Here is a 23,598-nt window from a genome sequence, read left to right on the forward strand (position 1 = left end):
TCGGTGCCTATGCCAGGCCGCCAAGTCGCGCCTGTGCCAGGCTGCCAGCTCACACCAGGGCCAGGCCGCCAGGTGGGACACCATCAACTTGATTAAGACAAATTGTTGCCAAAGTGATTCTAGGTATCACTTAGTTGTTCCGAGATATCATGTATCACAATATCATTGAAGTGCCAAATCCACCCTCATCAAATGCGAAGTACCTATCATGTTCCTGAAAGTTGAGTTGTGTGACTCTTCGTGGAACCACGTATCATAATGGGAAAAATCACCCCTCATCAAAAACATTTTCCATGCTTTGTATTATTATTAATGGGAGATATTTCCAAAGATAAATTCCCAATATATTAAGGTCGGTGTGAAGTGCGGTATGTGAGTAACAGATCCCAATTCACATCTATGTTCTCAATGTTGTGGTAGGAGATCTGGAAGCGTTGTGGACGGCTGGACTTTCCTGAAACTAAGAAATGTCTATCAAATCAACCCGATAATCCGACTAGTATATAAGCTAGATCATACAGGACCCAATATAAAAGGACCCCATACATAACGTCGTTTGACTAGGACCCGACTCGATCGCAGATACGGGATCCGAAATTGATCGGAGTCTCGTGAAAATAACCCGACCCATTGACATTAGAGTTGAGTCTTCATAAGTCATTAAGTGATTAAATCATGACTTCGACATACGAATACATGAAACTCGGATTAAACTCCGAACCCGAACAGATAGTCAAAGAAATTATGTATTGTAATATTTAAAAATGGAAGGCGAGGGAGAGGGAAGGGAGTATCCAATAATCCATGTCTCTGATTTTGTATATGCACGAACATTCTTCTGAGAGTCAGAGATAAAAGTCCGGAGATTCAGAAGAAATTTTGCAGAGAGAAGAAAGAAGGAAGAAGAAAAGTTCTAATTTTCTTTTGCTCGAAAGAAGAAACGTAACAAACCACTGAGAGATATCTGCAAGTCGCTCGTGACAAAGATAAAAATGTCGAGTCCGCAATTGGATCTGCCATGAAAAATCCGAAATATTCGCTTATTTAAATTGTTATTAAAGCATTTGATTGATTAAATTTAGCTTTACATGGAAAATCTTTTCTTGCCGTCCTCCTCCGTGATCGTCGTTCTGTTTCCTCTGCGACTTCCTAGCCACGAGATCAAGCAGATTTCGGCCTCTCGATAGATCTCTGCTTCGATTTCTGGAAGGCTTAGCTTCAGTCGGTCGGGGTTAGAAGGTTCTTTTATCCGTTTGTGGTTGTTCCAACCGAAGGAAGGAGAGATGAAGATGGTGATGTCGCAGGTGTGGCAACCCTGTAAGAAGAAGAGATCTTAGAAGAAATTTGTGAAAAGGGCAGCAAAGGCGAAATAGAAAGAGAAAAGGGACGGAAGGAAAACAAAGAAAGATAGATGTCAAAGATGGCAACTCGTGGCAGCCGAACTCGTGTCGGGAAGTACGAGCTGGGTCGAACACTGGGTGAGGGAACGTTTGCGAAGGTGAAGTTCGCTCACAATGTGGATACGGGAGAGAATTTTGCCATTAAGATTCTCGATAAGGAGAAGGTTCTCAAACATAAGATGATTGGCCAAGTACTGTTAATTTTACTCTTCACCTTCTTTTTCCTCTTCTTTCCCTTAAAATTTCCCTCCGTCTTATTTAAAGAAATTGATCTTTTTGATTTTCTTTGAATCTGTTATTTATTTCTTCATCTTTGCTATGTTTTTTTTTTTTCTTTTTTGATTATCTTAATCTTTTTCACTTAATAATTTTATGCTGTTTTTTTTTTCCTGTTTTTTTGGTGAGTTGGGTATCTCATTAATTAGTTTTCAACGTAACTTAAAAATATATTCTAAAAATTGTTCCCGATAATCCGATAAAATCCTGATTGAGACTTTTCTGGAAAGAAAATCAGAAAGAGAAGAAAAAAAAATGCTTATGTGCTAAATGCTATCATCGTCAAACTGGTTTTTCCTTTGGAAGTTCACCTGATCACGCCCATATGTAACATGTTTTGATAAGATGCTTCTAGTTTCGTTTTTTTGTTTTTTGTTTTTTTTTTGTTTTTTTTTTTTATTTTTGAAATTTGAGTTCTAATTATATTTTGCAATGATATTCATAAGGTTGTCATTGCTATTTGTTTCTAATTCTTCTGGTAAACTTTCCAGGCATGTGAAACTTCTCCTGTCATCCCTGGATATAGAATCTGTTGCAGTAATAGTTTTCTTCGTGTTCAATTTTGCAGATTAAGCGTGAAATTTCAACCATGAAATTGATCAGACATCCAAACGTGACACGCATGTACGAGGTACAACTATAGTCGTTTTTTCCTTATCCAATAAAACATATTTGCATTATGCTGGTCTTCCTCCCTGTGCTTCATATATTTGGTGGCTTTTGCTGATTCATTATTCCTTTTTCCATCTTTTGGATGTTTTTTTTTTTCAATTAGTTAATTCATGGATTTAAGTTTCCCTGCAAGGCTGCGAATTTTGATATTCCAGCATACATTTACAATTTTTCCATAAGAGCCCTATACTTGGAATGTTACCTTTATTTGAGTAATAATTTTCTGAGTACAGAAGCCTCCATATATAATAGTGTTTCTAAAGTTGGAGATATTGATGTAGGTGATGGCTAGCAAGACCAAGATATACATTGTTTTGGAATTTGTGAATGGTGGTGAACTCTTTGACAAAATTGTAAGATGTTGACCTGCTTCAGTTTTACTTGTGCCATGAATTTTATCAAAGTTGTTGTGAGCACCAAAGAACTCAAAATTATCCATCTTTCTCCTTCATGCCAGGCTAGTCATGGGAGGCTGAAGGAAGATGAAGCAAGAAAATATTTTCAGCAGCTAATCAATGCTGTGGATTACTGTCATAGTAGAGGTGTTTTTCATAGGGACCTAAAGGTAGATTTTGAGATCATGTTCAGCCTTGAAGTTTAGTTCCCTTTATTGCTTCGCATTACATCTCAAATATATACACCTCACTGTACCTTCTGCAGAATATATATACTTTTTGGAACAGCAATAACTTCTGCAGAATATTGGGCTTATTGAAATCAATTAATTTTGTGAAATTCAGTCCATCTGATGTACTTGCTTATAACAGCCTGAAAATTTGCTTCTGGATGCTAATGGAGTTCTTAAAGTCTCAGATTTTGGATTAAGTGCAGTATCTCAGCAAGTCCGTGTGAGTATTGAAAATTTGAAACCTTGTCAATGGCTAAGTATTGTTTATACCATTTTCAATTTTAAATAAGGAAAACTGTGGACTTACTCTTGTCCAGACTTGCCTGATATTATTAGCAGTGCTACTATAGCAAAAGAAAAAGAAAAAATAACCTGATTTCTTTGCTTAACTTAATAAGCATTTTTATTTCAGGAAGATGGATTACTTCACACAACATGTGGGACACCAAATTATGTTGCTCCAGAGGTATATTGGTTCTGGGTGCAGCCTGGTTTCCTGATAAAACAGTGGTTTTTCTTTCTTTAATTTGAACTCCATTTGGCTCTCTTTATTTTGGTTCTTTTTTCCAGGTGATTAACAATAAAGGTTATGATGGGGCAAAGGCAGACCTGTGGTCATGTGGGGTAATTCTTTTTGTCCTCATGGCAGGTTATTTGCCTTTTGAAGATTCTAACCTTATGCAATTGTATAAAAAGGTGAGTTTCTTCATCACTTTGTGTCATGTCATATTGATTGGTTATTAGATATGTTATCCAAGATAATGCGATTTGAAGCTTAATTATTTCTCTAACCCATGGTTCATTAGTATTTATTCTTGGAGAAAAAAAAGGAAAAAGAATCCAACATAATAATTTCTTTATTTGCATAATTTCATATGGGTAAAACCCCTTTTTTTGCTGTATTTGTGCTTAGAAATGACATTAAGAAGTAAAGGTGCAGGTTCTTTTTCCTTCTTGCCTTCTAAAACAAGGATTCACTGTTTCAAGTGTTTTGAGGATGTATAACCTCGTTGTGCATATTTTTAGTGTAGTAAACATGAAACGTGTCTTTACATGTGCCTCACATGACTACAGATCTTTAAGGCTGATTTTAATTGCCCTTCATGGTTCTCAACAAGTGCAAAGAAACTAATCAAAAGGATTCTTGACCCCAATCCAGAGACGGTATGCCTTTTGTTTCATGTTTTTTTACTTTGTTATGTATTATCTTGTCAGAATGTATTCTTCAAATTGGAGTCCTAATCCCCCTTTTGAATTCCATATCCCATAATTTCTCAATCATTTATAGTTTTGTATATTGCCTTGTCATGATCTGAAACAGAGAATCTCAATCTCCGAGGTCATAGGAAATGAATGGTTTAAGAAAGGACATAAGCCACCAGTCTTTGAATCAGAAGATGTTAGTCTTGCTGATGTGGATGCTATTTTTAATGAGTCTGGGGTAATTACTCTTACACACTTCAAAACCGACATTAAGAAAATATAGTGGTGATGTGGTATTGTTGGAGGAAGCATCAGTTTTAGTAGAATTCACTCTCTAGTGCCTTTTCTTTTTCCCAATAGGACTGTAAAAACCTTGTCGTTGAGCAGCGTGAAGAAAGGCCACTCACAATGAATGCATTTGAACTTATCTCCACCTCTCAGGGTCTGAATCTCAGCTCTTTATTTGAAAAACAGATGGTATGCTCTTCTGATTTGTAGCATATCTTTAAGGTGTTACTTAAAACATTGGGTATCAAACATGATGACACCATTGATATTATATGTTGCATCTTTAAATATGAAATTTGCAGTCCTTGGGCATCATGTAGAAAATCAAATAACTTGTAAGACTTTAATCTACAAGTGGGTAGACTTTTATCATTATATGACTTGTTTGTGACTTTAAAAACCATCTATTGGACAAACCATTTAATTGATGCAATGGTAGAACCATCTCAGGCTGACAAATATAACTAGAATGCATGTTTGAATCTGAGAGCATCCATTTTGTGCAAAAAAATGCAAGGGTTTGGTCCATATCCAGCCTACAATTATGGCATCATAACCTGACATTGGTGCTAAGATTCAGATGTGGAAGAAAAAAGAAAACCAGGAATTCTTGGATTAGAAAATATAATAATGGACAATAGTTGATTATTTTGTATATTGATGGGAATGGTTAACGAGTTTGCATAATTTGTAGCCATTAATGACATTGTTGCTGGACTCTTTGGCTCTTAATTGATCATTATGATTTTCATAGATCCCTAAAACATCTAATTATCTCTGGTAGGGACTCGTTAAGCGGCAAACAAGATTTACATCCAAATGCCCAGCAAATGAGATAATCTCTAAAATCGAGGAAGCAGCCATGCCTTTGGGATTTGATGTGAAGAAAAGTAACTACAAGGTGAGATAGATCCCTCTGCCTCCAATAAAGAAAGACAGTCTTTTTTTATCAACAACTAAAGAAATTTTATTAAGATTTAAAGAAAAAGAGGATACAACAAGAAGTTGTTATGATAAGAAACCTTTACAAAAAATAAAAACCCCTCCACACAATTAACATTGAGCCCAAAACAAATGATGTCTATGTACTCCTTGCTTGGCTAATCCATCTGCCAAACCATTAGCAGACCTCCTAATACACCTTACATGAATTTGCAAATTTCTTGACAGAAACTTGAACCTTCTGAATTCGTTTCTGAATTTCCATAGTACCCCTTTTCCTTTTTTCAACCAATCAATGACTATTTTTGAATCCCCTTCAACAATCAGCGTTGTAATTCCCATGCCCTTGGCTTTTTGCACCCTAACAATAACAGCCATGAATTCATCTCTCATTGAATCACCTTGATCAATGGTCCCTGAAAACGAACCACAAATATTCCCACTCCCATCTCTAATCACTTCACCAATTCCTGAAGGTCCCAGATTACCAAAACTACTTCCGTCAAAGTTCAACTTCATCTACCCACCACTTGGGGGACACTGAGCCTCCAGGATCTTTTGTTTCCTAGAGGAGGAAAGGGCAATTGACCTCTGGTTTCAAAAAAAGTCTTCCATTGAGAAATCTGAGAATAATTTCAATGTTTTCACCCAGTGTGTGACTCTTACAGTCTCAGTCTCCAATATTCCCTCCTTATTTCTTTCTCTCTCCTCAAAGATTCTTAAGTTCCTTTCCTCCCAAACTGACCACACCACTACTGCCCTTGCACACTTCCATAAGATTCTACCTCATTTCTTTGTTCTCCTTAGAAAAGATGGGCTAAAGAGCCCTTTATAGCTGACAGGAGGGGTCCACCTGCAACCAAAAAGAGAGCAAAACCATTTCCAATTACAAGAAGCAAAGGGACAAGAGATTAAAAGATGGCAGTCACTCTCACCATTCAACTTACACAAAATGCACCAATTAGGAGACAAGCACCAATTTGGCCTTTCTTTTGTAGCATATCACACGTGTTGATGCACCCATGATAAACTTCCCAACAAAAGGCATCGACTTTTGGGGGGATAGGGGCACACAAAACTTCTTTCATAGGAAAGGAATGGGGATGGAAATGGACCAAAGGGATTGAGAAACGAAATCCTTATGTCTTTCCCTAAATCATCAAGGACAAGGCCATCTAGAATGTTTAACAGGTTACACACCGATGAAACTTCTGACTCTCTAAGGTTTCTTACTAACCCCAAATTCCAACCCTCCCTAGGGGAGGGGGGATACCCGAAGAATTTAGACACAAGTTTCTCTGTGAGACTAAAGAGAACATAAAGAGAGGGAAACATAGGGAAAGCACCACAACCACTTAGAAGAGCAAGGTTTTTCTTACTTTTGTTACATAGACCCAACCCACTCTCTTCTTTCCTTTTCACCACCTTCTCCCATCTAACCAAATGATCCTTCTATTGTTTCTCAATTCCCACAAAAAATCTCTCATCAACTTTTCCATCCACTTCACAACTGTTAAAGGCATCCTAAAAATAGACATGAAGTAGATAAGGAGGTTAGCCAAGGTTGATTTTACCAAAGTGATTCTCCCCCCTTGAATAAACGTAATTCCTTTTCTAACCAGCTAATCTTTTCTCAATTCTCTCAACTACTGGATTCCAAAAGCTTATAGACCTTGGGTTTCCACCAAGGGGTAAACCTAAATATTTTAGAGGCCACTCCCCTCTTTCACATGCCAAAATCTCTGCAAATGAGTCTGGCTCCTCTTCTTCTGCATTTAAACCAACCATTGCACTCCTGTTCCAATTGATTTTTTAATTAGACATCTTTCAAAAAGGCTCAATACCAGCTTCAAATTTTCCGTCCCATTTTCCCTATCACAAAAAATGAAAATGTCGTCTTCTACTGGAGGTGGGAGACCACCACTCTATCTCTTCCCACCTCCCAACCTTTAAGAAAGTGCATTTATATAGACCTAGCAGTCAACCTACTAAGAACCTCTACCACCAAAATGAAAAGGTGAGGGGTAGGGGATCTCCTTGTCTAATCCCTCTAATTGATTCAAAAATGTCCACCACCGAACCATTCACAATCATTGAAAAGTGACTGTTTGTAAGAAACCTTTGATCCACTTACACCACAAATCTCCAAAATCATAAGATCTCATGATGTTAATTAAAAATTCCCAATCCACCTGATCATAAGCCTTCTCTAGGTCCAACTTAATTGCCACACCCTTTTTTCTTAGATCTCTTATGGGCCTTCACACATTCATTAGCAATGAGAATTTGTTTCACAAATTGTCTATATTGAATAAAGTCTCCTTGGTGATGAGAGATGATCGAAGGAAGAACTTTCTTAATCCTTAGAGACAACATCTTAGCTATTATTTTATAAATTGCTAGTAACCAAGTTGATTGGTTTGAAATTCTTAGGGTGAGTAACATTAGACTTTTTTGGCACTAGGGTGATAAAGGTAGAATTCATTCTCGGATCAATTAAACCCCTCCCATGGAATTCTCTAAACTCTCTAAGCAAACTCAGTTTAATTATCTTCTAACAACCTTAATAAAAGGCCATTGTAAATCCATTTGGGCTTGGAGCCTTAGATCTATTCATAGCAAAAATTGCTTCCTTGATCTCATCTTCCTCAAGTCATTTTTCCAAGTATTGGACCTGAGAAGCATCAATTGACTCCCAAAGTTGAGTGTAACTTAATTCATAGCGAGTGGCAATCATCTTTCGGAATGTTAGGTCTTGAGTTTGATCCCCCCCTCTGTTTTCTTTCTTGCATGTTGCATGTACATTTGCACATGCCCCTAAACTTGTACACTATAAAAAAAATTCTAAACTGGTTTAGAAGTAACATTTTTCTTGAAGAGCAAGTCTCTCACCATACAATCAAAAACTGCCACAATTTTCCAGCAACAATGAATCAATATTCCTTTCCTTATCTTTATGCTCTTGTTCAAGTTCAACTTCAATCCTGATAAAAATTTAGTCTTTTAGGATAGCTCTCAAATTTAACTCTTCTTCAATAGGTCTCTAAGACTACCACCATCTGCGTGCTGAAGTTGTCTATGACCATACCTTCTTGATTTTGTTTTAAATCCTTTGGTGGGACCCTCTTCCTCACTTCTTGAGGTCAGCCGACCCAACACCTCTACCACAAACATGGGCAACAATGGTGATAGAGGATCACCTTGATTTTAGCTCTTTGCACCTTAAAAATTTTCATAACCATCACTAAAAAGGAAGCTATTAAGGCCCTATTCACACTTTATTTCAAATCTTCTTTCCACCCATTCTTCCTTTTCTCTTTTGAGCCTCAAGAGCTAAATCTCCCAAGAAAATAGGCTCTTCTTGGTAATGCAGTATAGAGCTTAATAAAGAAATTTCTAATGACATCTTTTATTTCCTATTTCATATAAAAAATCTCTCTCTACTTGCCCTGTACTATTTCTTCTTCTAGCCCTTGCATATTGTGTGGAAAAATTTGTAATTTCTATCTGCTGCTTTAATCCAAAAGTGACTGTTTGTAAGAAACCTTCTAAGCTGCTCTTCCTCTATATCTGCCTTCCTTGAAAGTAACTTCTCTTCCTCTAGTTTATCCAGCCATGCAAGTTTTTCTAGCATCAACTTTTCCCTACCACCCATATCTCCAGAATTACTCTTATATCTCTTTTAGCTGCTGCAATATTTTAAATACAATGTGACCTGCAGTCCATTCCACATTAAGACTTCTTTACCATGTATTAATTAAGTTTGAAAAATCAGGGTATTCAAACTAGTTGCTTTTGAATGTAAATGATAGCTATATCCTTTGTAATTTGAAATCTCTTAATTAGGGGTGCAACAGTTATGGTTCAAGATGCATTTCACAGTAATGGGCTGTTTTAGATCTTATTCTGCACAACATGTTATCTCACTCGGTTCCTTGTCTTTTTGACTAAAAAAGTATTGGTTGCAAATATTCTTTTACCCCATCTCCTTGTAATGTGTCATATGCAGGAAGCTCCCAAACAGCCCAGCTGCGTTTCTTCCAAACAGCCAAAGTTTTTCTATGTTTTATAAATTTGAAAGGAATGTTCCAATGAATTGTATTTAGGACAAAATTTGCAAAATTGCTAGAGATATAAAGAATTTGGATTCATTGAATTGTGACTATCTTACTTGAAATATACATCATCTCTATTCTGCCTTGCTGGGTTACTTCATCATTATAATTTGTAAATATTTGTCTGGAGAAACAAAATGCAGCTGAACTTGGTCTTTTTCCCAAGGAAGGCTGTAAAATATTGTTTCAGTTGCTTTCTGGTACTTGTTTCCTGGACTGAACATGAAAATGTTCATGATCTAAATTAACCCCTCTCAATTTGGGTGCTGGGGGTACAACTGAAGAGCATAGAAATTAAACAATGGCAATGTTCAGAAACCCTAACATTATCCTGCCCTTTGTTTTTCTTGTTCCAGATGAAGCTTCAAGGGGAGAAAACTGGACGGAAAGGCCATTTATCCATTGCAACAGAGGTACTCATATCAAGCTCAAGTGCAAGGAATTACCTAGGGTCTGTTTGCTTCATAGTCAGAATTGGAATCAAAATCCTTTGGAATCAGATTCTGAATGATCCATTACCATAGTCTGTTTGGTTTAGACAGGAATCGGAATGGAATTGGAATCAGCTAGAATGGGATTTCATTCCCAAGGGAGGGGGAGGGAATGACTATTCCCTCAAATAGGGTAATGCCGTTCCACTAGGAATGGGAATGGGATTCCGATTCCACCCAACCAAACAGTTGGAATCGGAATGGCCAGTTCCAATTCCGGTTCCAGACCTCTATTCCTGCAAACCAAACGGTCCCTTACTGATAGGACATGAATTCTGCATTGGACCTGTTAAATTTGATCCATAGATGTAAAATACTAATTTATTTCCTCTACTACTGTCCCACAGATTTTTGAGGTAGCTCCTTCACTTTACATGGTTGAACTCCGGAAGTCAGGTGGAGATACTCTGGAATTTCACAACGTATGGTATTTTAAACTTACAGTTATAGGAAGTGACTTTTTGATTGTAAATGCTGATTCCATTATTATATCTACTAACTAAAGGAAAGAAACCCCAATAATACACTAATCTGTCATTGTTGGTTGGCTTTAAAATGCATGGTTCAAAAGAGATTAAAATAGTCAGGACCAGTGTTTTAAAAGGCGTGGGAGGCGTACCTCCAGGCAAGGCGCCCCCAAAAGGCATATGCCAGAGGCACTGACACCTCTGAGGCATGCACCTCATATGCTTTTTTCATGAGGCATGCTAGAGGTGTATGCCTCATGCGCCTCATGTAAAATGACAGAAAAGAAAAAGAAAAAAGAAAGAAGAAAAGAGAAAAAAAAGAAAGGAAAAGAAAGGGAAGGGGAAGAAAAAGAAAGAGAAAAATAAAGAAAAGGAAAGGGAAGGGAAGATAAGGGGAAAGAAAGTGGGCATCTTCAATTAGGGCCATGCATCTTCATTTTTCTTAATATAAAATATTTTTTATTAAAAATAAAGAAAAATGAGATTTTTCTTCCTCTTCTTCCTCCTTCCTCCTCATCCCCCTCTCTCTTCTTAAGGAGGGTTACGCCTCTTTGTGTTCGGGAGGCTTACACCTCTTACATTCTGAACTATGCCTCACTTCTCTAGGTAGTGGAATGCCTCGCATCACGCTTCCATGTTTTAAAACATTGGTCAGGAATCTATAGGGATAATCTAGCATAGTATTTATTGACATATAAAATCTTAAGTTTCACTAGTGATATTTTTGAAAATCCTTTAACTTACCATGTTGACATTAATCTCAATTCTATTACAAATATTTTTCAGTTTTACAAGAACATCTCAACTGGACTGAAAGATATTGTCTGGAAATCAGAGGAGGAAATGAGGGGTGAAGGAGGTCAGTATGCAGTTAGACTTAGGATGTATAATTTTTGCATGCTAGCTATGTTATGAAATGATATTGTGACCAAACAGGAATTGTAGAGTTTCAATGATGCCAAAGGGTTGGCAGGCTTTAAGTCCCACCAAGAGAATCTCCTAGGAAAAAATAGGACCTAGTTCGATTGTCATTAGCTTTTCATTGCTCTTTCTTTCAGGGATTTCATCAATTCTTTTCCAACTTGTCAAAAAGTAAAGAAATAACCACTTGACTCCATTTTCAGCCTAAGTAGAGTCCTTGGTGGGACACATGTCACACATCAAATGGTGGATCCTTCTCACCTGCATGCTTTCTACATGTACTGACGGGCATAAGAAAATAAATATGATCCTCTATTTTTCTTCTTCAAATGCAGATTATCCACTTCTTAAATGTGGTTCTTATCTGGCCATTTTTTCTTGACCAATGATAATAAGCCTACTCTATGTGATTCAGTTTAAGTCTCACTGTAGCAAGGAACCTTGACACCGAGTCCAGTTTTCAAAAGTGAAGTAAAAGGGACTTTTACTGGGGAGACAATATCGTATCTCCTACCCAATTTATGTCAGTCTTAAACTGTAATTTCCCTGTGTAAATCATTGGACTAATGTACTAATATTATTAGCATATCACTTTTTTCTCTTTTCATTTGTGCAGGTGGTTCTGTAGCAACTTGATTTATGATGTCAGTCAGCCCTATGTTGATGAGATTCATGGACTTATAACCCTTTCCTCTAAATAGATTACATGAGAATCAAATAGTTGAGTGCCTTAATGTGTGTCTATACTATTGAAATAGAGAGCATGTATTTTGCATTGGTTTCATGGAATAGTTACATATGACTGGTGATTCAGGATAGACAATTAGGGATTAGAACTTAGAACTGTATTGCTTGAATTGGATGAAACTGATCTAATTATGAGGAACATCTTAAGAGTCTCATTTTCAATAAATAAGCTTGAGCAAAGTGACTGATCACTTAAATGGTTGTGTTAAAGAATTAGAATAAACCATTGGATAAATGAAAATGACTGTCCGATTTAAGAAATGGTTCATTTCATGTGTTGAAGAGTTTGACAATAATGCCAAGTAGACCTGGCAAAAAGTTGACCCAACCCGACCCAACCCAACCCGAAAAAACAGGGTTAGGGTCTCATATCTAGCTACCCGAATGTGAAAATAACCCAACCTGAAAAAAACTGGGTTGAGTTGGGTTGGGTCATGGATCAACCCGTTGACCCGATTGTCAAGTCTAATTGGGATTATTTATGCATTGTTAGAAATTTCCACTCTAAAATTTTTTCTATTTAGTCTTTACTTTTTATTGTTTACTCTTTAAATTGTTAAATATTCAAGCTTTTTATTTTATATTTGGAATTTTAAGGTTAATTCTTTTAATTTTGACATTTTTTATGTAACTTTTCTTTATTTTTTTAAATTTCAATTATTTTTTGGGATGACCCGAATTGACCCATGGGTCAATCGTAACCCGAACATTTAGGGTTAGGGTCTAGCATTTGACAACCCAACCCAAAATTCAACCCGACCTGAAATCAACCCAAAGTACCTTGACCCAACCCGAACTCGACCCACCCAACCCAATTGCCAGGTCTAATGCCAAGACTCCTCTTTTAATTGGTAATTGTTGTCGTTGCCGAAAGCTCAATATTAATGGTCTTAGTTATGTCAGAGAAATAGATACCTAGTTACAATAAGAACTCACTAACCCAAACTCTAGTCATAATCAACTCTTTTGAATTTATATTATAATGATTGGTGACTGTTTATAAACTAAATATACTGGTTTAAATTTTGTTATAAATATGGGTTAATTTGGACCAATCAAAACTCCTTTGCCAATGGTCTTTCCCCTCATCCATGTCCTCTATTGTCTTTATTTCTCATCTCTCTCTCTAACGCACACACAAACAAACACACTGATATGATCCTTTTCTCATTATTGGAAATTGAAACATGTCAACACTCAAGCTATAATGTTGGAGCACCACTCAAAGAGGGTTTTCAGTAATTTATAGGATGCCAAGTAAGGAAGAAGAAAATGTTTGATCATTTAATGCCCTTGTTTATTGATGGGTTTCACTTATATAGGCTCATGGCCATTACAATTGATCATGGAGTGTTTGGACAAGGATTACAATCAATGAATATAACGTAATGATTCGCAATAATTGTGTTTGTTGGAGAACAGCAGCCGAAGAAGAAGAAGAAGAAAAAAGGAGATCTGAGAATGGTGGCTTAGTCACTTTAGCCGGCCTTATGATCTTATATAAGTATTCACAAAGTAATGTTACAAGAAAAGACTAGAATGCCCTTGATTAGTGATGAGACACCCAGACATAAAAAAGAATAAAACAAGTTTAGGCCCAATAACTAAGGCCCATAATAAGCTCAAGAACTTAAAACATAAATAAGACTAACATAAACACTAAACCAATTGAACCAACACTCCCCCTCAAGCTAAGCATGGATGTCAGTCATGTTTAGCTTGCCAAGTAAGTCTGAGAATTTCATTGAAGCTAGTCCTTTTGTTAGCACATCTTCAATCTACATCTTTGAAGGAGTATAAGGAATGCAGAGCTCCCCTGAGACTATCCATTCTCTAACGAAGTGTCGATCAATCTCAATATCCTTCGTCCTATCATGTTGCACTAGGTTATTTGCAATGTTGATGGCAGCCTTGTTGTCACAATACAACCTGAGAGGACACTCAACCCTTATCCCGATCTCACCAAGAAGGGTCCTAAGCCACAACAGTTCAGCAACGCCATGAGCCATAGCTCGATATTCAGCCTCTACATTTGATCTAGCAACCACATTCTGCTTTTTACTTTGCCATGTAACCAAATTCCCTCCAACAAACGTGTAATACCCAGAAGTAGATTTACTGTATCCAACAGAACCAGTCCAATCTGCATAAGTATACGTTTCAATTTCAATTTTATTGTGTTTTTTGAACAAAATTCATTTTCCTAGGCAAGTTTTCAAATACTTAAGAATCCTTTCCGATGCTCTCATATGAGGAATCGTTGGAGAGTGCATGAACTGGCTGACAACATGTACAACATAAGCAATATCTGGTTGAGTGAGAAATAGATATATCAATTTCCCTACCAGTTTTTGGTATCTCTCTTTATCAAGGTAGTCATCTCCAACTGATTCCTGTAGACAATGATTTTGTTCTATTGGAGTATCTGCTGGTCTAATCCCCATCATACTTGTCTCCTCTAGAAGATTAATGACGTACTTCTGTTGATATATATAAACCCTCTTGTGACTTAGCAACTTCAATTCCAAGGAAGTATCTCAGATGGCCCAAGTCTTTAATCTCAAACTCAGATGCCAAGAACTCCTTTAATTGTTTTATCTCTTCTAGGTCATTCCTTGTAATCACCATATCATCCACATAGACATGAGTGTCGTAAGTCTGTTATCTTGTTTCCTTATGAACAAAGTATAATTTGCACCACTTTGAGTGTATTCCACTTTCTTCATGGCCCTATAGAGCTTCTCAAACCAAGCTCGAGGGGATTGTTTAAGACCATATAATGCTTTCCTTAATCTACACACTTTTCTATCAAAACCATAACCTCGTAGAGGATTCATGAATACCTCTTCATGTAGATCACCATTTAGGAAAGCGTTCTTCACGTCCAATTGATATAGCTTCCATGAGAAGTTTGCAGCTAATGACAATAGAACCCGGATTGTGTTGAGTTTTGCAAATGGAGCAAAAGTCTCTTTGTAGTCAATCCCTTCCTTTTGAATAAACCCCTTCGCCACTAGTCTATCCTTGTATCTTTCAATGGACCCGTCCCTATGCTTCACAGTGAACACCCACTTGCATCTCACAGTGCTCTTCCCTTCTGGTAGATCCACTAATTTTCAAGTCTTGTCTTTCATTAAGACTTTCATTTCTTCATTCATAACCTCTCTCTATCTTGGGCCAGACACTGCCTCTGAGTACCTAGTAGGGATATGCACGGAAGAGAGAGCAGACACAAAGGAATAATAACGAGGAGATAAATGTGAATAAGAAACATATTCAGTAATGGGGTGTCGGATAGTACAAGAACGGATAGGCTTACGAAGAGCAATAGGGAGATCCAAATCAGAAGTATGAGTGATAAGATTATTTGGAGTTGTTGAGACAAATTGATTCGAGTTCGATTGGTTATTGCCATGAGTTGGAGGTGATTCTCGTATTTTTTTGTTGCCTATTAGTGTCATCAGTTACATCTGCAGTATCAAGAGTGGTAACAGGTTCAATGGGAGCCTCACTAGATTCACCTGGGGTGCTACAACTAAGAGGATCAGGAGGAGAAGATGGAAGGCCTGAGGTTGAAAGAGGCACAAAAAAAGTTGGAGAAGAAGAATCATCTTCCATTCCACTAGTCTCCCCCTTAAGAGGATTTTGGGAAGAATGAAAATAGGATTGAGACCCAAAAAATACCACATCCTTTGTGACATATTTCTTCTTGGTAACTGGATCATAACACTTGTAACCCTTTTGTGTAGGAGAGTACTCTAGAAAGATTTATTTCATAGCCATAGGATCCAACTTGGTTTTCTTTAGATCTTTTACATGAATAAAACATATACAGCCAAAGATTCTAGGTGGAAGAGGAAAGTCAGGAAGATTATGGCAAATGACAGAGAAAGGGGTTTTCATACCCAATACTTTAGATGGCATCCAATTTATCAGATATGATGCGGTAAGGATTGCTTGAGACCAAAAGTGCTTGGGAACCTTGTGCCGAAATAGTAAAGTTCAAGCTGTCTCCAATAAGTGTCTATTTTTGCGCTCAGCAACCCCATTCTGTTGAGGGGTACTAGCACAAGATGACTGGTGTAGCATTCCTACATCCTCCATGAACAGGTCCAAGGAACTCTCAAAATATTCAGTAGCATTGTTTGAACAGAATTGCTTAATCTTTTTATCGAATTGAGTTTCAATCATTTTACAAAATGCCATGGTTATCCGTGGTATTTCATCACGTCCTTTTAACAAGTAGATCCATGTGTATCATGAATAGTGATCAATAAAACTGATAAAGTAACGAAAGCCATTTACAGAAATAAGAGGTGAAGGGCCCCAAACATCAGAATCGACCAAACCAAAATGAGCTTGAATTCCATTACTAGAAATTGGATAAAGAGTTCTACATTGTTTTGACAACTGACACACTTCACAAACTAAACTTTAACCCGAAAAACACTTGAATAATTCAAGAAACAACCCTTGTAATGACGAAAAAGGTAAATGACCTAGCCTAGCATGCCACAAGTGTAACCTAACTATTGACTCCCCATTATTCTAACTACTGGCAGTAGATGATTGTAAGGCTGAACTGATGTTTGCATCAAAATAGTAGAGACCTCTACACTCATCACCGCACCCAATCGTTCTCTTCGTTAGTCTGTCCTGAAAGACACAATGAGTAAGAAAGAAAAATATGCTACAGTTTAAATTCTTGGTAAGTTTTGAAACAGATAAGAGGTTGGAAGTAAGATTGAGAATATGTAGAATAGATTTAAGAGAGAGGTCCTTCCTTAGGTCAACCCCCCTTTCCCAGAGATAGTGGAGAGAGAATCATCAACAACTCTCATATTATATTGGCCAGACATCAAATGATAAGAAGAAAATAAAGAGGACATGTGTGTCATTGGTCAGTTGCACCGGAATCAATAATCCAAGAAGTAGACTATATAGAACTAGTTGCACTACAAGCAGAGACAATACCTGATCTGGCAAGGGAGGTGGAAGCAGGGGAATTAGTCCTTAGACGGGTTAAGGCCCGGCTAAGGACCTCTACCTCATCAGTAGTAAAATCCAAGGACCTGGATGTGTGGGAATTAGCAATCTGTCCCATGGGAGGAAGTGTAACTATAGATGTGTTCTTCGGGCTCTCACCATTGTGACTAGTAACGTAGTTGGTTTCAAATGAGGATAAAGAACCCAACAAATCTCTTTTACATGCTGTTCACCTCCACAATGAGTGCACTTAAGATGCCTCTTGTCCGAATGCTTGCTTCGTTTTTGGTTTGAAGAAATCAAGGTTGAATGTTCAACAGGCTGTATTTGAGTGTCAACTTGCATCTCTTTCCTCCTAACCTTTTTGTGAATAATTAGGTTTGAATGACCTATATATTTTCTATTCCAACAAAACATGTTTTATATACAATTGGAGTCCTAAACATTAGGACTCATCCACTATTTTAAAAGAGAAAATTTTGCCTAATCTATTTTAAATAAGGAAACAATTATATAGCTAATTACACCTGATTTGTAGCATAATTTATAGCTAATTTACAATAAAGAATCCCAACACTCCTCCTCAAGCTAGGTTGTAAATATTTATCATACCCAGCTTGCAACTAAAATCTTCAAAATGTGCCCTTGGAAGTGCTTTAGTTAGGATATCGACAGTCTGAAGATTAGAAGGAATGTAAACAGGCTTGATTACTTTCCCTTCTATCTTTTCTTTGATAAAATGTCGATCTATTTTCATATGCTTGGTTTGGTCATGATGAACTAGATTTTTAGCATTATTGATGGTAGATTGGCTATCACACAGTAGTTGGATTGTTCCCTCAGAAGGTATCTTCAATTCGGCTAATACTCTTTTCACCCAAATTCCTTCACAAATACCATGAGCCATAGCTCGAAATTCCGCTTCTACACTACTCCTAGCCCCACAACTTGCTTTTTACTTCTCCATGTTGTCAAATTTCCCCAAACATAGGTACAATATCCAAAAGTTGATTGTCTATCTGTGATTGAGCCTGCCCAGTCTACATCAGAATACAATTCCACTTCCCTACTTGAGTTTTTTTTCTGAATAACAGTCCCTTTCTTGGAGTCATTTTCAAGTATCTCAAGATTCTGTACACCATTGTCATGTGTTCTTCAGTAGGGTTGTTCATGAACTGACTAACAACACTCACTGAGAATGCTATGTTAGGCCTAGTATGTGAGAGATAGATCAACTTCCCTACAAGCCTTTGATATCTTCCCTTATCTACAGGAGCACTTTCTTTATTTGAACCAAGTTTGGTGGTGTAGTCCATAGGTGTCTCTGCAAGTTTACACCCAAGCATACCTGTTTCTTTAAGAAGATCCAGTACATACTTTCTTTGAGAAATTGCAATGCCCCACTTAGACCTAGCCACTTCCATTCCCAAGAAGTATGTGAGTTTACCTAGGTCCTTGATCCCAAACTCCCTAGTCATAAATTCTTTGACTCTTGGAAACTCCTCAGCATAATCCCATGTTAGAACAATATCATCAACATAGACAATCAACGCAGAAATCAGTTCTTCTGAAGAATGTTTGACAAACATTGTATGATCAAACTATCCCTGTAATACCCATTACTCTTCATAACTCTGGTAAATCTCTCAAACCAAACTTGGGGTGACTATTTAGACCATAAAGTGACTTCTTTAGTCTACAAACTTTGTTAATGTTTGATGAGTTTTGTAACCCCTGGGGAATGTCCATATAGACCTCCTCTTCTAGATTCCCGTTCAAGAACGCATTCTTGACATCTAGTTGATGGAGGGGCCAATCCAAATTTGTCGCAAGAGAGAGAAGTATTCGAATAGTGTTGAGTTTTGCAACCAGATCAAAGGTCTCCTTATAATCTATGCCATAGGATTGAGTAAATCCCTTACCTACCAACCGAGCCTTGTATCTCTCAATACTACCATCTGCCTTTGTTTTTACAATGAAGATCCACTTGCACCCAATCACATTATTTCCATGAGGCAAATCAATAATTTCCCAAGTACCATTCTTCACTAGAGCATTAAATTCTTCATTAACTGCATTCTTCCATTCTGGGATAGCCATGGCTTCTTGGATTGAATTGGAAATGGAGATTGAATTGATTTTTCTAATGAATGCTTGGTAAGATGAAGATAGTCCCTCATAATTCACATAGTTGCCAATAGGGTACAATGGCCTACTTTTGCATTCTCTCACCCCTTTCATGAGTGCAATGGGTAGGTTCTCATCGGAATTATCATGATCACTTAAATTAGTACCTACAGAATTTTCCTCCACAATTTGTAAGTCGGATGTAGGGATTTTTACCTCAAGTTCAAATGCTGGCAGTATCTGTGAATCTTCTAGTCTTTGATTCCTTCGGTTTTCCCCTTTTTCTGTGATAGCCAATTATCTTGGGAAATTCAGAATCAGTTGGTTTTGGTTTAGATTCAATTTGGACACTTGGAGAAGGTGTTTCAAGTGTTTCCGATGTTTCTGGTGTGCAATCTATGCTATCCAAGAAAAACTGATATTCTTGTGGTTGACTTTGATTAGAACTCTCTCCCTGAATATCAGTTTTGGGGTAATATGGTTTGGTTTTAAAAAATGTGACATCCATGGTGTGATAAAACTTTTGGTTAGGAAAAAAGCATTTGTAAGCCTTTTGGTTGGGAGAGTACCCTATAAAGATACATTTGATGGATCAAGAGTCAAGCTTGGTTCGATGTTGTTGATGGATATGCACAAACACAATGCACCCAAATATTTTTAGCGGAAGAGAGGAAATCAGCCGACTTTGAGGAAAGTATTGTAACAATACTTGATTTGGAGTGGAAAAATCTAATACTTTGGATGGAAGCCGATTGATTAGGTATGCTGTTGTAAGTATAGTCTCACCCCAAAAATGTTTTGGAACATTGGATGAAAACAACAGAGACATGGCAATGTCCAGAAGGTGTCTATTCTTTTTCTCGGCTATCCCATTTTGTTGAGGGGTATCTACGTAGGAACTTTGGTGTATGATTCCCTCAGTTGATAGATATGAGCTAAGATTAGAGTTAAAAAAAACTCTCTTCCATTGTCAGTTCTAAGTATTTGAATAGAAGTTTGAAATTGATTTTTAATCATTGTTTTGAAATTCTTAAATATTTGAGGAACTTTTGATTTATTTTTAATGATAAAAATCCATGTGAGTTGTGTGTGATCATCTATGAAAGAGATGATCACCAAGCTCCTGTGACATTTGGAACTTGAGATGGACCACAAACATCACTGTGGATCATAGAAAAAGGTTTCGATGCTTTGTATGGCTGAATTGGATATGAAATGCGAGAGTGTTTTGCAAATTGACAAATTTCACACTGATAAGAACTAGCACTTTTATTTCTGAATAAACTGGGGAAAAGTTTGGATAAGTACATAAAACTTGGGTGACCTAACCTGTAATGCCACACCACCAACCTCTCACTCTCACTTTTCAACTCACTAACAGACACAAGAATTGTCGTGACAAGAAATAGGTTCACTCACTCCTAGATGAGATTATCTTAGAAAATCTGGTTGAACCTCAAGATGATAAAACCCAACATGACTCCTAGCACTGCCAATCATCCTCCCCGAAGCCAAATCCTAAAATTCACAGACATAAGAAGAAAAATTAGCTATACAATTAACATCTTGGGTAATTTTATTTATGGAGAGTAGGTTGTAGTCTAGATTAGGAACATATAGAACAAATTTGAGTGTTATGTCCCTGGATACCACAACCGAACCAGTTCCTTCAACTTTTGCCAAAGAACCATCTACAATTCTAACTGTGAGAGTTTCATTACAAGGAGAATATGTGTGGAAAACTCGCCTATCTCCTGTCATATGATCGGAAGCACCAGAGTCTACAATCCAAGGTTTATAGTGCTCTTGTTTTACAGTCAAAGCCTTAAGAAAGTTACCTTTTTGAGCTATGGAACCTGACCCAACAACTAGTGGATTTTACTGTGATTGCAATAGCCTTCTCAGTCCATCAATTTCCTCTTTGCTAAAATTTGCAAGTTGCTCTGAACTGCCTGCCATGTTGCCTCGAATTTCCTTCTCTGCTGCTATCTTTGGCTTCCAATCAGCAGGTTTTCCATGGAGTTTCTAACAGGTTTCTTTGGTATGACCAGGGTGGTGGCAATGTTCACACCATGGCCTTCCCCCTTTGTGTGGTTGCTGCTGGTTTCGGGCAGCCAAGGCTGATGACTCACCACCAGAAGCTGATTTTTCCATCCCTAGCATCAAATCGCATCTACTCTCTTCCCTTCGGACCTCAAAGAATGCTTCACGTAAGCTTGACAACGGTTTTGTGCTAAATATCCTTCTTCTTGCAGCATCAAGACTTGAATTTAGTCCCAAGCAAAATTTGTAGACCCGTTTATTCTCAATTATCTTCTTGTATTGTTTGAGATCAGTGGTAGTATCCCAGGGATATTTTTCAAAAGCATCCAGTTGCTACCAGCTTTGATGGAGTTTGTTGTAATACTCGGACATAGATAAATCACCTTGTTGGAGATCATGCAAGATGCCCTCAATTGTCATCAGGTCGGGGGTGTTGTCTTTGTGAGAATAAGTGTCTTTTGCAGCCTCCCAGATCTTTGCAGTTGTTTCATATAGGAGAAAATTTTCTCCTATGTGTGGCTCCATGGAATTCACTAGCCAAGACATAATTTGGTTGTTATCTCTCTTCCAAATCCGATAACCAACATATTTTTCATCTGTTTGGTGATATTTTCGGTGAGATAATCTTCTTTCTCCTTGCTACGGACATGAAACATGAAGGATTGAGACCATTGGATGTAGTTTTGACCATTCAATTTGTAGATGGTGATGGGTGTGGATGAGTAGTTTGTAAAGTCTCCACCATTGTTGTTGAACATAACAGTTTCGATGTTTGAGGAGGAGAATTTTGGAGTTTCAATTGAAGATTCGTTGGTGTTTGTCATGGATGGTATTTGATGTTGCTGTCAGGGATGAGATAAAGGCTAGGATGGCTGATGAATACTGTCAGAATAAGCAATGTAGAATTCTGCTGGAAAAGCAGTAGATAGAGAACTGACGTAGGACGACTATGGGAAGAATAGGAGGCGTCTAGGGTTGCTCTGATACCATGTGAATAATTAGGTTTGAATGACATATATTTTCTATTCCAGTAAAACATGCTTTTATATACAATTGGAGTCCTAAACGTTAGGACTTGTTCCCTATTTTAAAAGAGAAAATCTTGACTAATCTATTCTAAATAAGGAAATAATTATATAGCTAATTACACTTGATTTGTAGCCTAATTTATAGCTAATTTACAGCAAAGAATCCCAACACTCTTCATTCCTTACTAGATAGTAGACATGGTGTAAATCCGACATTTCATCCCTTCCCAAAATTTGAAACCTTATGCTCTCATACATTGGGTCTAAGCCAGCCAAGAACTTAAAGGCTGTACCTTCTTCAATTTGCTTATCATGCCTCTCCTTGTCTCTTATATTCTCCCAATCAAGAATAAGATGATGATCAAGTTACAACTGTCATATCTCCTTGTCTCAATACAGCAATGTCTTGGTTTAGCCTATAAATTTTTGCATTGTTCTTTCTTTGTCCATAAGTTTTAGAAACTTTCTTCTAAATCTTAGCAACAGTGGGAAAGTGTTGAACAGTCCTAACCACTCTTGGAGTCATCGAAGCAAGCAGCCAGGACATTACATTAGCATTTTCCTTACGCCATATTGCGTATTCCACACCACCCTCTTTAGGTTCTTGCTTCTGTCCATTTAAATAACCCGTAAGTTCCCGAGAAGTAATGAAGAGCATGGCTGAAACAGACCATTCTCTGAAGTTATATTCGTCCAACAGTACACTGGTGATTTGCAAGCAGTGCAGATTTGGGTTTTCCAGATTAGAAGACCTCCCACCATTTCTATTATCCTTAGAAGACACTTCTCCTGATATTGAAGACATCTCATTCTTCTTACAGTGCTCACAATTGAAATCTTAGTACAAAGAACACGATTTCAAACTTACCGAAGTTGTTACAAGTCTAAGAACCCCCCATAACAGGTTTGAAGCACCTCTATACTGTACTAAACACTTCTGGGTTGGGCTTTGACTTCTGTTGTCGTAGCTGTAGCCGAGGGCAATACCTCTTTGGCACCTCTGGTGGTCGAACCTAGACTGTGACCACCCTTACGATCTGTACTGTGACCACCCTTAGCAGCCGAATGGATACTACCTGCTGCAGGATTTCTAGTAGGACATCAGGTTCTGGAACAAACTCCCCTTGGGCCCTACAACTAAGAGAAACCCTAGATACAGACCTTGTTGTGATCTATAGTCCACCCTAGGGTTTCTTCATAGTGGCCGAGATAGGAGAGAGAAAAAAGAAGGAATAGAGAAGTGGAGAAAAGAGGCGACTATAAC

The 23,598-nt window shown here is 37.6% G+C and overlaps 1 protein-coding gene across 11 annotated transcripts; it reads left to right on the top strand.

Moving 5' to 3' along the window:
* Positions 1–378: 378 nt before the first annotated feature.
* LOC148862175 (CBL-interacting serine/threonine-protein kinase 23-like) lies at positions 379–21,777 on the top strand. 11 transcript variants are annotated; one of them, XM_088983066.1, is made up of 15 exons: positions 379–1,591; positions 2,245–2,307; positions 2,630–2,701; positions 2,806–2,913; positions 3,116–3,196; positions 3,389–3,442; positions 3,547–3,672; positions 4,051–4,140; positions 4,298–4,417; positions 4,540–4,656; positions 5,252–5,368; positions 9,881–9,937; positions 10,363–10,437; positions 11,269–11,341; positions 21,315–21,777. In XM_088983066.1, the coding sequence occupies exons 1-15, from the start codon at positions 1,412–1,414 to the stop codon at positions 21,554–21,556; spliced, it is 1,575 nt and encodes a 524-aa protein (XP_088839192.1). In that variant the 5' UTR covers positions 379–1,411; the 3' UTR covers positions 21,557–21,777. The 11 variants fall into 11 exon arrangements, with proteins under 11 accessions (XP_088839192.1, XP_088839196.1, XP_088839195.1 ...); XM_088983070.1 differs by lacking the exon at positions 21,315–21,777 and adding an exon at positions 12,020–12,347 and having other exon boundaries at positions 736–1,591; XM_088983069.1 differs by lacking the exon at positions 21,315–21,777 and adding an exon at positions 11,739–12,226 and having other exon boundaries at positions 736–1,591.
* Positions 21,778–23,598: the final 1,821 nt, after the last annotated feature.

This window comes from Nelumbo lutea, chromosome 4 (assembly GCF_056320005.1).
Source record: "Nelumbo lutea isolate HS-2025 chromosome 4, American lotus-T2T, whole genome shotgun sequence".
In the NCBI taxonomy this organism is placed as follows: Eukaryota; Viridiplantae; Streptophyta; class Magnoliopsida; order Proteales; family Nelumbonaceae; genus Nelumbo; species Nelumbo lutea.

Bases quoted from the DNA above. Each gene is read 5' to 3' on its own strand.
- LOC148862175 (XM_088983066.1), top strand. From the start codon at position 1,412: ATGTCAAAGATGGCAACTCGTGGCAGCCGAACTCGTGTCGGGAAGTAC. The intron at 3,443-3,546 runs GTATATTGGTTC...TCTTTTTTCCAG, and splicing joins CAAATTATGTTGCTCCAGAG to GTGATTAACAATAAAGGTTA. The intron at 4,657-5,251 runs GTATGCTCTTCT...TATCTCTGGTAG, and splicing joins CTTTATTTGAAAAACAGATG to GGACTCGTTAAGCGGCAAAC.